We start from the raw sequence: 15,800 nt of genomic DNA on the forward strand, positions 1-15,800 counted from the left end.
GGATTGCCTCCAGCGGACTCCCGTGACCCTGTGGTTGGGATATAGTGGGTTGGATAATGGATGGATGGAATATAATTTATTTTGCGTTTAAAAAATATGGCAAGAAACACATATTTTGCTAGCAGTTTTTAAGAGGCATTCCATTGAATGATCTGGGTTTAGAAGACTATCAGTAGTTAAGAATTAAACACTTGGATTTTCAGCGTTATCAAATAAACCTCTAAAGACATACTTCTTTGTTATATAGGTAGTCGTTGACTTCTGACCCATGCATCTTACAACCATTCGAGTTGTGGCCACTACTGAGCCTCATGGGCAAACAATGGTTTTCACCACACCAGCTCCATATGTCAGGACTCATTCATCTTGATCTCAGTTTATTGCCTGCAGCGATTTCAACTACGTTCAGTTACATATGTCTTACAATTACAGGAGAAAAGTAATTTATCTCAACACAAAAATGAAGATGATCAAGCAGTATGAGGGAGGAGAGAACGCGAATGTAATCATGTGTGACTTTAAGTTAATCCTGTTGTAACTGGTGTTCACCACATGTGCTATACTGCTGTGCTTTGGCTTTGAATCCGGTTAACCTCAGAAACCTCTGTACTGTGAGTCACGATGTGCCGTTTCATGCAAACTGCCATGAAGGGGTAATGAAACCACACTAAACACCTTTATCTGTTAATGTTTATTATTAACAGACTGAAATATTAAAACAGAAAACATATGAGAGCTCAATTCCTCCTTTCACAGTTAGCAAGCACAATGAACACTGCAAGAGGCTCACATTAATGACGTAACTTAACATAGACAAAAACAGGATTCATGAAGTTGTTAAAGGTTTGCCACTCAAGCGAGCAACAGTAATAAAGAAACAAAATAAGAAAGTAAAAAAAATTATTTACAAAAAAAAAGGATATAAAACAATGTGACTTAGGGGACTTACTATACAGTATCATACATACGGTCAGGTCTGAATACATATACTGGTCCATCTTGCGTCTAGATCAACTGCGACTGGTCCATCAGAATCAAACATAGTCATAAGTCGATAACTACCTTTATTCAGTTATCTGAGCCTTCAATATTACATTTGCACACAACTCTCTGGCATTTTCTCTTTAGATCAGACGGTCTTTGAGTCTTCCAAGGTATTTTAGTACTGAAGGATTTCTTAACAATTATTTTAGGGGCCACTATGTCAGCTGCAACCCTTACCTTAGCATTCCGATTTTCTGCCTTACTAGTTACAATGCTAGCTGTATCAGGGCAAGAACTACATTCTGACTGATGGTTTAGAATATCAGCAAACCTTGAGGCTGCAGATGAATCACAATAGCATTTTTAACAATACACTTCTCATTGCTTGTACTTATCTGTAGTTCTGCATTAAATAATTTCAGAAATGGTAAGATATACCTATATCCAGGACCTCCCTTATTTTTGGGCCTGCTTATGTGCTGACGAAAATCAAAAGAGTGCAGTGAGTACATGAATTCTCTTACTTTCGGATCACACTGGTTTTCCACATGAAAACTGAAATTGCCTACAGTTAGGAAGCTGTCCCATTTAGTTACTATTATACCATAGATACTAAGTCTGAGAATTCTTCAATAAGAAGGTCTATAAACAGTCAGTAGAAGAGACTCCTTGAATAACCATGGCAAGGTACTCAAAAGATGCAAAGTACCAAAAGTGGCATCTTTACATTTTAATTGACTCGAGAAATACTCACTAAATCACCGCCTTTTTTACCCTGGCAAACCAAATGAACAAAATTGTAATTTGGAGGTGCTGCTTCAATTAACAATGCCGTACCATCACAGCTGAGCTGTGTTTCAATTAATGTAAGAAATTCTATTTTCTTATTACTGAGAAGATCATTAATGTAAAAAGCCTTACAGGGTAATGCTGTAATATTTAGTAAAGCCACATTTTAAGTTTTTGGAAGAGAACAGCTGAACTGGAGTGTTAAGACAGCTTGAAATGGTAATAAGGTTATACGCTGTGAAGGCTAGGGGGTGCCAGTGAACTCCAATCCTCAAACAAATACGACAGTCCCAGATTCAAATAAGGGTTTTTATTACAAATAAATGTGATAACAAACACAAAAACAAGTTGTCTCTTTTTCTCTTTCTCCTTCTCCCTGCTCTCTACAGTATTGCTCTCCTCCAACTGAGTGTTGCCTTCCTCCCAGCTCCGACTCACCTGGACAAGGCAGTGCAATCCTTTTTATTAAGGACCGGGGAGTACTTCCAGTGCTAGGGTTCTGGCCGGTTGGAAGCATTTCTGGGTCAAACAGAAGTCCTGAATAACAGGCAGTGCATCGCCCTCTTGTAGCACCCCTGGATCCCTGCAGGGCTGTGCTACCGGACTACAATTCCCAATATTCCCTGCTAGTGTCCGTACAGGCACCGATATCCAGGGCTGCTGCCACCTAGCATCCTGGGGAAATGAATATCCCTTGAGCCATTTTTTCTCTGTCGTTCCATTCAATCCTTGTCAGTGCAAGTACTACAAATACATCTGGTTGGGAATGCCTCTCATCCAGGTAAGGAACCTTCCTATCTTTTAGGTGGGATATCTGTCCAATACCATTCATGTAAACCACATTTCTTTCTTTCGGATGGGATGCCTTCCATCCGGGTAAGAAATCTTCTTCTCTCCTAGGGCCTCATGTATAACACTGTGCATAGAATTCACATGAAAACATGGCATACAGAAAAAAGCGGAAATGTTTGTATGCACAAAAAGTCCAAATGCATAAATCTGTGTGTACGCCAAGTTCCACGCCCTTCCCATTTATAAATGCCAATGAATGTGAAATTTAACACACGTGCACATGTCTATAACACCACTCTGACTCCTCCCACAAGGTTGCATATTTTAATATGCAAATCAATACAAATATCACCTTCCATTCTGTGTTTCGTTAAAAGACAATGGAAAAGGCACGTAAAACAAAGAACAATTTCAGTGAATGTTAAGTGGAGGCAAAGAAAAACATACTATTAGTTGGCTTACGCAGTAGTACAAGTAATAAAAGCAGGGCGGAGACACTTGAAAGTTCAATTTCAGAAAGCCGAGCAGTGCCTGAAATAAAAAAGAAGTGTTCAGCTATCAAAGTCGACTTGAAAAACGAATCACAGCCCACCGTCTGTTTATTCAATTTCAGACAATATTACAAAAGCTGACCCCTGTGCCAATGGTTCTGCTGTGCTGAGCCTGCTATCGAGCACTGTCTGCACACACACCTCTGCCTCAAAAATCACTGGGAGACCATCTGGCTGTGTGCTGATGGATGCTCAAAATGCAATAGTGGATGCTGTAAGAAATGTGGCCAATGAACTAAGTAATATAAGGGCTGTACTATATGATATTGACCAAAACTTAAATGAATTGGTTAAAAAAACAAATGCTGCATCTGACTACCTGTTTTTACATTCTGCTAATTACATTCAAATGAAGTTGTAATGCTGTCTGATTTTGCTGATCATTTGATGGGTTTATCATACCGCATGTCTTCAACTACTGGCCAGCCACAAGTGTGTGCCACATTATATATGAAACACACTACATGCTTGCACAATACGACACACTTTCTGTGCACTATAGTAAAAAGCACATTAATAGAATAGAAATGCTTTCTATTAATATTGTAGCAATGGCAATGAGCACCACAACAGTTCAATTCTCTGCTCTTTACATGGCTTTTTGAGGTAACTCTAATCCTTAAAAGGACTGCTTGCCTTTTACCACACTAGTAAAAAAAAATTTGAAAAAGCACCTGCAACTTTGTAGAGCTGCAGTTTTTATAGGCTCTCCAGCTATATATGATGCAATGCCAGCTCATTGTTTTGATGATTCATCTCTGGCTGATGTAACTTGTCCGGTGGCGCTGCAATAGCAATGTGCGTGCAGTCGACCACTCTGATTACATTTGGAAAATGGGATCTTGCTTCAAATTGCACTTTCATGTTTTCCAGTTCAGCCACACTGTAAATTAATCTTATCTGTCTGGAGGATAAGCAGATAATACCATCCTATACAGCTGACATGGTGCAACTCAGTGGTGACTGAGAAATTTCCAATCAGTCAGCAAGTTCACTTTGAAAAGCCTGTGTCAAAAAACCTGACAGTGGACAGAACTTGCAAAAGAACAGGTAGAGCACAATTCCTCAAAGTCTGACTTTGTAAAGCCAGTGCCAGTTCAGCACACAACTCCAAGAGGATAACTCTTGGAAATCGAAATCGACTTAGAAGCCAGACATCATCATCTATAAATATGCACTCTCTTCTAATTCTTCCATTTGCAATATTTTCTGACAACGCTAAAGCAGCTATGGTAGTTGGAATAGTTTGGCCATTTCATGCACAATTATATTTTTACAGAATGATTACAATCAAGTGAATTAAATTTGTAAATGATATTCATTAATATTAATTTCGGTGTATTTGATAAAACCCGCATCATAGATGTGAATCTAAAAAAGAAAAGCAGACCACAGAAACAGCAGCACTACTTTGACACTGGGTGCTGCCAGTTTGTAAAACTGAGCAGAAACATGCGTACGCAAGGGAGACCCTGCCGTGAAAATGTATGTGGCTTTACACCAAATTTAGTTTTTATACATCTTGAAGTGAGTGAGTTTATACACGAGGCCCCTGGTCGGGATGCTAGTCCATTCTGAGTGGCACTTACAATGCATTTACACGTTTTTGTCTGGATCTTTTATATAAACTATGGTCTGTTGTTATAGTTCTAATACAGTACAGTACAATGCTAATTAAGTTATTTGCATTTATAACGTATTGTTAGACTATGGTTCATTATCATACCAACCCAATGGGTCATACTCATCATAAGAAGCACATTTATTGACACCCCTTAACTTATTTGGGATGCAGAAATAAAATCAATTCACAAAAGAAGTGAATGTGAGAGGTGCAGATTCAGACCCACAGCTACATAAATGTTAAGTGGAAAGTGTTAGAAGTGTCTGCTCTACTGTGCCACCATACTTCCTATCTTAATCAAAGAGATTCTGAAAATTATATTTCTCATACATTTGCTTACAAATTTCCAACTTGATGTTGGTTATATCTTTTAAAAAAAATCAATGGCTTGTTAGAACACCTCAAATGCTTTGTAGTAGCTGCTCCATGGCCAGGTTTTTAACGGAATCCCTGCGAATGCTTATTTCTTTTACTTGATAACATCTACTATCACACTAATCAAACACTGTAGCCTTGAGAGTCACCCATGTCACCCTAGAAACATTACTATGGCTGTCATTCGTGAAATCTAATCCTAACTGATATGCTGCAACCAAAACATCTATTTAAAAAAGGAAAAATGACAAAATGGTAAAATACATACATGGGCACAGCTATCTTCATAATTGCTTGATGATCTTTAAAAAATCTGTACGATAAGCTGAGAGAACTTAGCTATTAGCTATACAAGAAGGCTTGATGGACTAAATGATCTCCTCCCATTTGTCAACTTGTTATGTTCTTGTGCTTAATAATTTCAAATAGTTAAAGGCAGGATTTTGGATGAATTGGGGATTGTATTTTACAGACAATTTTATCCGCAGTTTTTTCTAGAGAGAGTTGGGGACTTACAAGTTTCCAAGTTTTGCAGTTTTTATATCTTGGTAGCACTTCACTTACAAAATGTGGAAAAATAAATTTTCAGTTTATGTACAGTGCCTATGAAAATATTGACCCCCTTGGACGTTTCCACATTTTCTTGTTATATAACATGGACTCACGATGGCTTTAACTTTTTTACACTGACAAACACAAAAAAATTCTTTAAAGTTCAAGTGAAAACAAATCTCTGCAAATTGGTCCAAATTCATTACAAATTTTAAACAAAAATATAATCGATTATACTGTATGGGTGTATATATAGCATAGTATAGATACAGTAAATACAAATGGTGAAAATTCATGGAAGCATTACCATTTTAGTAAGAGACATTAAAGCAAAATATTCAAAGGCTTTACTGTAAATAAATGTTCATGTATTAACTATGTTATTCCTTTTTAATTTTCAGAAAGTGATAAAAAATGTCCAGTGAGCCCCCCATGCCCTGAAGGGAAGGACAATACAAATACAGTTGTGTCTTGCGATACTGGAAAAGTGGGACAAAAAACATGCAATTGTGCAAATGGAAATTGGAAAGTTGTAGATAATTGTGTCAACCAAGAATTACAAAATATCCTTGATACTGTTCTGGTTAGTCACTCATTCCATGTTATATTTTCATAAGACTACAAGTAACATAATAATTTATGTAATAAATCATTACTTCTTTTGGTATTTGTTTAGGTATTTCTTTTGAAAGCAAACAATATCAGGAATATATAACATACTTGTGTACTCGTATATGTAGTTGTGATATGCCAAGTAAGCAGACAATTTAAAAGTGGTGATTAGTAAAGCTATTTATAGCTTGTATAGTTAGCTTAAATAGATATAGAAGCAAAAGTTACTTACTTATTATTTTTGCACTCCAGTTAGGGAGAATGCGGTGGTAGGGCAATATTGCAAAGGTGAAGGTTTGAGAAAGTGACACTGCACCTGATCAGAGGAGGACATGGCGTGTGTGACTTGATGTCACTTGCTATTGGGGAACCCGGAAAGTGTAAATAATAATTAGCTAGGCAAAAGGGCTAGCAGTATAAACCTGAAGTCCAGAGCACCAGGAATCGTCTTCAGACTGGAGAGAACTTCTTCACTGCTATGTTAGTGAAGGAGAGAGAAGAGCATTTAAACTTGTATATAACAGTGAGGACAGTTTACTTCCAGTTTGTATATATTTTCAGGTGGAAGTAATCTGTGTTAGTGGGTGCTCATTTTTTCATTATTGTCTTTGTGCATAGTTTTCCACTTTTTGTTTTGTTTTTGTTTTTCTGTCCATCCTTCATGAACTGCCTGTTGAAGAAGGAGGAGGAGGAGGAGGAAGAAAACATTTTTGTTGGATTTTGACTCATTATTTTTTGCTTTGGTGTCACTGTAATAATTGTATATAGCAACTCCGCTTATTATTATTTTTTTTTTTTGCTTTTATTAATGTTCTGGCATTGAACTGTATATATTTGTAAGACATTACTGTAAATAGCTGTTAGCACATCTGGAATAAACCAGCAGTCATTCAGTTACTGCTCCATGTCCCTGGAGTCTGAAACTGTGCAACGGTGCCATTGAATGGTTCACCACAGTAGTGAATCCCCTTTAAATCTTCGAAAATCACCAGGAAAATGGCCGAATACAGACTTTTTAAAAGTTTTTTTTTCACTTAATTCAAATTAAACAAAAAAAGTAATAAAATTAAATGAAAAGAAAAAAACAGAAAGAATTTCCAATATTTTTCCTGACATCTTGTCCATTTCCTTTCATTCCCAGCCTGAATACATATGCAGTTTTTTTTAATTTGTATAGCTAACTGCTTATTGGAGTATATCAAAAAGCTTTTGTAAGACAGTGTCCAATGCAAACAGTTCCAGTATTAGTGTATTTTGTACTTTTCAATTAACAATTACTAAGTAAACTTTTAAACAAATACAGTTTAAGAGGTGGCATGATCAATGTGTTTACAATTGTGAAAGGGATTAGTAGAATAGATCCTTGTTGTATTTTAAAATAAATTCTGCAACAAAAAAACCCCAATGGCCAAGGTTGGAAACTTGTTAAGGGCAGAGTTTGCAAAAATGTTAGAAAGTTTATCTTTACGAACAGAACCATAAACACATGAAATAAATTACCAAGTACTGTAGTGTGGCAGAGAACAGGACATTAATATCACATTATTTTGGGCAATCTAGGTGTACAGGATGGACAAGCTTGTTGGGCTGAATGGCCTTTCTTGCCACAATTGTTCTAATGTTCTAAACAATTGATAAATAAACCAGGATGTTCACATGAACACAAGACAGCTATAAAGGAACCAATATGTGTAATCTTCTGTCAATTATTAGGTTTAATATATAAAGTTACTGTAAATTACCAAAAGAATTCAAACAAGTCATTTGCCTAGCAAACAACATCTGAAAGTTATTTAAAATCTTTACATATTGGAAACATAGGAAACAGAATAATCCACAGTAAGTTCTTGATGCAGTCCTGAAGGAAATATATTCAAATGTTTCCATGTATTCTCTGAATTTCATGTCAACTACAGGAAGATCTTAAACTTTAGCTGATTGCATTTTTAGCAGACTTTTAAAATAAAAAGTTATAACTTAATATTGTTTGCATGTAAAATATGTTATTTGAATAATTTGTAGTGTCATATAAAAAGTAATATTGTTTAAAGTAATTATGTTTACAACACAACCAAGCTTATTTGCATTACTTGGATTGTTTGTTTTACTTTTAGAAACATTGTTTTTGTTCTATTCATTCATTTGTAGGATTTTAAAAAAGGTATTGGAAACCCTGAACAAATGGCTGGACAATTACTGCAAAAATTTACTAACGTTACCATGACTACTTCTTCAATCAATTCCGCAGCAGACATTTCTGCATCTGTTAAATTCCTGGAAACCTTAACTACTACTGCACAAAATGCTAATGCTTCATTTGGTTCTGGCGTTTTTAAGGTTAGTGACTTTTCTCTGTAACTGAAACACATGAATGTAGAGAAAGAGTTGATATTTGACATTCTGTATTGCTTGTTTTCAAAGTGTTTGGTTTTATTGGTATATGATTTTATATTTTTAATGACAATTTAAAACCTTATACCAGTCTTAACTCAGTAACTTAACATTACACCAGTCTAAATTGTGTGTGAACATGTGGTAATTCTTCCCAACTTTGTATTTATTTTTTGTAGGGTGATTCTTTCTTTTTTAGTTAGCAATTGGCTATTGAACTGAGAAAGTGTTGTTTCTTTTGCAATTATCAATTACACAGTTCTGCTGATTAATAACACGTCCAGTACGATGCTCATTATGTACTTGATAAGAAAATGCTCAGGTCTGTGTGTGCATCCGGTTCCTCCAAGCAATGTGATTACTCAATATGGCTTTTGTGTTCTTGTCCAGTTTGGCTCTGGGAACACAATTAGAAAGACAAAGTGTGAATGTGAGACAGACAAGGATGAGTAAAGGAGTAGGAGGCACACTGACAGTCACCATCCAAGAGGGGAAGTATAAAAGCAGACAGTAAGCAAGCAAGGCACTTTGAAATGACAGAGTCTGAGACGTCGACTTAATGGGAACACGCTCGGCAGAGGGAGCACCGGTCAAGAGATGTAGAGACACACAAGGATACTGAGGAAAGGTGCTAGAGCAGGGGTTCTCAAACTCGGTCCGGGGCCCACTATGGCTTCAGGTTTTGTTCCAACCAGATTCCTAATCAGTGACAACACCTTATAGCACTGATCTCATTTAATTAGCTGGTATTATTTATTTTTATTCTACGTTCAGAAAAGCACAGCAGCATGATTTTTACATTTATAAGAAACTTAGAAATATTTCTGTTTTTGCTATGGATTTAAATGCTTGACTCGCTTTTTATTACATTTCGCCCTTTCTCTGTGCAGTTTGCCCTTCATTGAATCTTAATAACGACAATTAAAAATAAGCACAGCAGAAACCCAAGCAAACAACACTCAATCGTGAAAGGCTGAAACTACTTTAGCGTCAGCCCCACAAAGTAGTTAATAACGGATTCATTAAACAATTAGAACACACAGAAAAGTAGAATGACAATCAAGATGAAAATAAGTTAAAAAGAAAAAATACATATAACTGCTTAGTACATTTTAAAACTTTTTTTTTTTAACAAACTTAGTTTTCTAATTTGTATATTGTTCCCAAAACAGGGAATCTGGGAAACAACAGTTCACTTAATTAGCACAGGATGTCCAATTAAAACAGAGGCTGGTGGGAACAAAAACCTGCAGCCACAGTGGGTCCCCAGGACCGAGTTTGAGAACCCCTGTACTAGAGGTACATGTAGGGCAAAAGGTACCAAATATGTTTAAATATGGACAGGTAAACTATGGTGGATGGTATTCAAGATAAATAAAAGCATTTTATTACAAATAATAAATTATATGTATTTATAATAATAAATAACATTATTTTTCTTTAGTTTCTCTTGCCGAGATCTCCCAATACATATCCAACTTAATAAAAGGATAAGTGTCTGTATGTCTGCATGTGTGTCCGGCCGGTTGCTGTGTCTCTGTCATTTCAAACGATGGTACCTTACCAGTAGCGTAGCCACAGTTGAGTGTGGGTGGGCACTCAGATCCTCCTCCAACCCAATCAATTTTCAGTTTGCCTTGGTTTGGCTGCTGATGTTCAAGTTCTATAAACCATTTTATCTGGGTGAAATTTTATTCGCCCACCTAGTTTAATATATGCCCACCCACCAACAAATTTCTGACTACGCTACTGTGTATCATAAACATTTTTTAGTAATAAAATGTTTTGCATTTGTCATTCCATTTGATTACTCATCACAAACATTAACACTGCTTTTGCCAATCCCATACCAAATGGCATATAACAGAGACATATGCATTGAATGGTGCCCTGCAAACATTTACTCTGAGGCCGGCATTGATTAGATAGATTTCAGCAAGTATATAAAAGTGATAAAATGGCTGGGCATAATGCCGTCTGGGATCCACAAGAAGGATGGAATGTCCAATGAACAAACACAACACGAAGCAAAAAGAAAGAATAACTTCAGGGCTAGCCTAAATGCAAGACATGATCAGAACAGACAGACTTACCATTGTACCATTGTGCCCATTTTACTAAATGGGCATTTTGCTTAGTATATAAAAAAATGTAGTTCAGGATTCTGGATCAGAATTTATTTACTTCTCCTCATTTAAAGTATAATACACCAAAAGGAACACTGATCTATGGTACCAGATGATCTCCTCTAATGACTTCCTGCATATTTAACCTACAATAGGTGATTTATGGCAGAAACAAGTGTTTTGATGTGATATGCCTTTGGGAAATTTAATACATTAATACAATTTTATCTTTGAGTCTATGTTCCGTAAACTAGTGTAAAAGATAGCCCGGCTACAGATAGACACACAGACCCAGAATATCCAGAACACACACTTTTATTTAATTAAACTGTCCTGCACACAATACCGTGCTCCAATATCCTACTCCACTTAATCCTTTCTTCTGCCACCTCCACTCCTCACTCGCAACCTCGTCTTCTGCCTTCCGACTCTTTCTTCTGAATGGAGTGAGGCGACTCTGCCTCCTTAAACTGCCATAGTGCATCCGGAAGTGCTCCAGGTGTCCCATGATTAACCTCTGGCAGCACTTCCGGGTGTTGAACTTTAAGCTCACTGTCATTTGTAAGTGCTGTATGTCCAGACTCTGGAGCTGTCCAGATTGTACATTGTTGAAATAGTCATATTTCTTACTTATTAATTTATTTGTATGTTCTCTTCATTTCAGTTGTTGTGCCTCAATGCTTGTGGTTTTAATGTAGTCCTTGAAAGCATGGATTATACAACAGAGACACATTTACCCATTAACTCACTAATACTGTATAAGCAAACATATACTGTAGTACTTTTTCTATAGTGTACACAAACCCAAAATGATGAGGTAAGGTAGAGCTGTTACATACAAATATACATTACATTACAAATATATTGCTTGCTCATTTTAAAGCTCAGAGTTGTAGTCACTTGACAACTCTACCTGCCATACAGGGCGGATTATTTTGGTGCCCCTTACACTAGTAATTCAAAATATTAAAACAATAACAAACTAGAAAATAAAATTTTATTTTATTATCGAAAATTCGAAATTAAACAAAACATACTTATAGTAACAAGGAAAACAATATTTATTTTTGTATGCTTCATTTTTATCTTAATAATTTTCTCCTACTTTTTCTCCTTGCAAACTCTTTGATTAGATCTTCATAATCAATCTTATGTAACACATCTGCCAACATGGCGTTTAAGGGAATCACCGTGAAATGGGAATTCCCGATCGTAGATGGCACCAGTATGCAGAATGCACTGTATAAGGCACAACCTACGAACAGTGACGGACGGCATAGGGAGGTACAGGGAGGCATTATTCATTTTTCATTAAATTTTGAAAATGGCTGTAAATTTCATTAATTTACAAATTTATGTGATAAATTCAGCCATAAAAATTTTTAGTGGTGCCCCCTTTACTCATGATGCCCTAAACATGTGCTTACTTTGCTTATATGGTTAATCAAGCACTGCTGCCATAACATAACATACATGGAAAAACGAGTCAGGAAATCATGGAGTACACACTGGCATGACCTTCATGACACAGCCATATACTGTGATGATCACCTCGTCAACTTATTAGGACCTCTTTGGTACAGATCGCAGAGCTTCATGGCTTTGCTGCATTGCTCACAATTGCTGAATTTAGTTTTTATCAGGGATATTGTCCCACAAATGCCCCTCATGTAAACTACAAGGGGATACACAAGCTCCACAGTCCAAATATACTTTTCCAATTGATATGGAATGTTTTCTCTCCAGAAAGCACACGGATAACAGAACTTAAAAAATGAAGCAAAATCTGTCTGCTGCTTTATAAATCATGACAGGGCACCTTGAAGTGCATGGAGTTACTTTGTTGTTCTCCATCCCATATATATTACACATAGAAACATTTATATTATATTAAAAGCAGTATTGGCAGAGTAAGGGATGGCCGGCAGCCGAACCCAGCTGAAACGCCCATGAAATGGAAGGATGGGGGTAGGCAGCTTCTTTATGGCACTGCTTCCTGTAGAACACTAGATGAAAGCTCCTCTGGGCTGCAGCAGTGCTTCGGATTCCCACAGAACATCAGGGGACTTGGAGTTCTTTACTTCCACCCTGTTGGGTACCATGGATGCCGCCAGGGGGTGCTGCAAGGATTGAGGAGCCCTATGGCATGGTGTTTCTGCCTCACAGACCATGTGGGCAGGAGAGCGGAAGCACTTCCGGGGTGGTCAACATAAAAGGAGCTGCCTGCCACACAGAGATGAGCTAGAGTCGGGAAGAGGTGGACAAAGCTCGTGAGGAGGCAGCAACAAAGAGAAGATAAAGTGTTGTCTAATTGTGGTTGTGTATGCTTGTGGCTGTGTTATGGGGTAGAGTTTCCCATAATAAATGAATCTTTGCCCTTTTCACTTGTGTCTGTGCCTGTTGTGTTGGGTATTTGGAAAGCTGGAGCGCCCCCTACTGTTTACAGAAGTGTTTCTGCCTTCCGAGTATTTGCCCAATACTTAATTTTCTATGTGATGTGCTGTCAGTGTGGCATTTGCATTTTCTCACTGTTCTCTTACACCCCAAAGAAGAGCAAATATGCGGAAAGGTGACTATATTGACCACATTATTATCATTTGCATGTCTGGATGGTGCCCTGATCCAAGGTGAAATACAACATTGGGATACTGCACCATGGTTTGCATATTTCCTTTTGATTAGAGCATAGCCATGTTAAGAAACCATCAGAGATACGAACTGAACTGGCAGGCTTGTGACCAGGTCAGTGCCTCAGTAGCTTCACTACACTGGCACACATAAAGTTAAGGTCACTGCTCTACAGTTGTCTACCATGTTATGTATGACCAAAGATGAACTGGTGGCATACTAAGCAAAAGAGGAGAGAAGGGTTCAGAATTTTAAAAAATCAATGAACTAAAATGAGTCACAAAAAAGGAAGAAATCAAAGTGAGTTCCCTTTTACTAATATATGGGGATGTATAGTGCTGTGACCAGAAACAATGTGACCAGGATTCAGAAGTCATGATTTAGAGCGTGTTTTCTGTGATCACTACAAACTGAATGGCATATCTGCCCTTTTAATTAAGTAAGCAATACTCTGTTTTATGTGGCAAAGTCATAAGAACTGTTATTACTTTCTGGAGCCCCTAGAGATTAATTTTCCTAGTCAGGTTGTTATCTGCTGTTTTTGTTTCCTCCATTGCCTTGTGGCCACATGATAATTATTGATTTAATCAGGATTTCATGTTGCCATGTTTTGTTAATATTAATTGTTGAGATTAAGTTCTATTATATTATGTGTTAAGCTGTATTATGTATGCATATGTTGTACGCTATAGTATGTTATTCTTCTTGAATTACAGTACCCATTATGTGTGAGTACCCTGTGTCTGTACTCAGTTTAGGAGCCCATATGCTCAATGAAGCTGCAATAGGCTCTACCCCGATGGATGTTGTGTTCTTTGTTTTGCTTTTCTTTATGTATGTGTTAGCTTAGTAAAGTAAAATTAGTAAGCAAACTGTTACTAAAGTTTATTAGTTATTACTTTATTAGTAAACTATTACTAAGTAAAATTAGCTCACTTAGTAAAATACATGTTTTATATCCAGTTTAGTGCTACATATGATACATTTTTTTTTATTTCTCTCTCTTTCAGTTGTTCATAAATTCAACAAGCAATATTTTAAATACAAACCTTACAGGCTCCTGGAAATCTACGCAGGATTCAAATCAATCAGTAACACTTTTGCAGTCTCTGGAAACATTTACAAAAATGATATACTTGGAAAATGATACTATTACCTCCTCTTTCCCAAATATCGATTTGAAAGGATATCGCGTGAAAGTAAATCCGGTCAATTTAACATTTGATGAAGTCAATGTGACAGTCTCAATACAGCCAACAAATGCTCAAGTTATTACTATAAAATATAACACAATGGGTTCATTTCTCCCCATTAACAATAGCAATGTTAATGTCAACAGTGTGGTGCAAACAACTACAATTTTAAATGCATCAGAAGTGAAAACAATTGACATGAGATTTCTTCTGAAAAACAAATATAGAAGAAAGAACAAATTAGTCTGCGTATTTTGGGATTTCATTACTGAAGGTTGGTCAACTGAAGGATGCCAGATCATAACATCATCATCAACTACAGTAAACTGCTCTTGTAGTCACACAACCTCCTTTTCAGTGCTTATGTCAGGAGAGCCGGTCGACCTGCCCTTCCTTAATGAAATAACCTACGTTGGATTGGGCATTTCGATTTGCTCCCTCATAGTCTGTCTTGCCATTGAGAGTTTGGTCTGGAGTTCAGTTGTTAAATCGAACATCTCTCATTTCCGGCACACCGCCCTGGTTAACATTGCATTCTCTTTGCTAATTGGCGACTGTTGTTTTGTAGCGGCCACATTCCATGATAAGATCACAAATGCTTTGTGTCTGGCTCTCACCCTAGTACAGCATTTTGCCTATTTATCCATGTTTTTTTGGATGCTTTGCCAAAGCATGATGCTTCTCCATCAAATCATTTTCCTTTTTCATCAACTAAGAAAGAAGATCTACATGGCCATTTCCTTTCTCTTGGGTTATGGTGCACCTGTAACAATTGTTGCTGTTTCATATGGGATGTATAATAATCAATACTACAGAACAGATATCTGCTGGCTAAAATATAAAGATGACCTTACTGGGTCCATCTTCACATTTGCCATTCCTGCTGGATCCATTGTCATTATTAACATCTTTTCCTTATTTGTGGTTATTGCAAAAATACTGAGGCCTGCTGTTTCGGACAGTACCAAATCAAATGATAAAGAAACCATAAAAGGTATTCTTAAAGCGATCATCATACTGACTCCCACGTTTGGGTTGACATGGGGTTTGGGATTCTTCACCATGGCATATGATATTAGCAGCAACATTGAGTATAAAATTGCCAATTATGCATTCACCATTTTAAATTCACTGCAGGTGAGTAAAATAACATAAACATGTATTGTTTTAAATGTGAAATTGA

At 36.9% G+C, this 15,800-nt stretch overlaps 1 protein-coding gene across 2 annotated transcripts in view; it reads left to right on the plus strand.

Annotated features, from left to right (window-relative positions):
- LOC120526090 (adhesion G protein-coupled receptor F5-like) overlaps positions 1 to 15,800 on the plus strand; it is a 97,947-nt gene that overhangs the window by 50,332 nt on the left and 31,815 nt on the right. For both annotated transcript variants that reach the window (XM_039748987.1, XM_039748986.1), the window contains 3 exons: positions 6,069 to 6,250; positions 8,428 to 8,616; positions 14,435 to 15,754. In XM_039748987.1, coding sequence (XP_039604921.1) covers positions 6,069 to 6,250; positions 8,428 to 8,616; positions 14,435 to 15,754 — 1,691 coding nt within the window. The remainder of the gene's footprint in view (positions 1 to 6,068; positions 6,251 to 8,427; positions 8,617 to 14,434; positions 15,755 to 15,800) is intronic.

The sequence above is a fragment of the Polypterus senegalus genome, chromosome 3 (assembly GCF_016835505.1).
Source record: "Polypterus senegalus isolate Bchr_013 chromosome 3, ASM1683550v1, whole genome shotgun sequence".
Classification (NCBI taxonomy): domain Eukaryota; kingdom Metazoa; phylum Chordata; class Cladistia; order Polypteriformes; family Polypteridae; genus Polypterus; species Polypterus senegalus.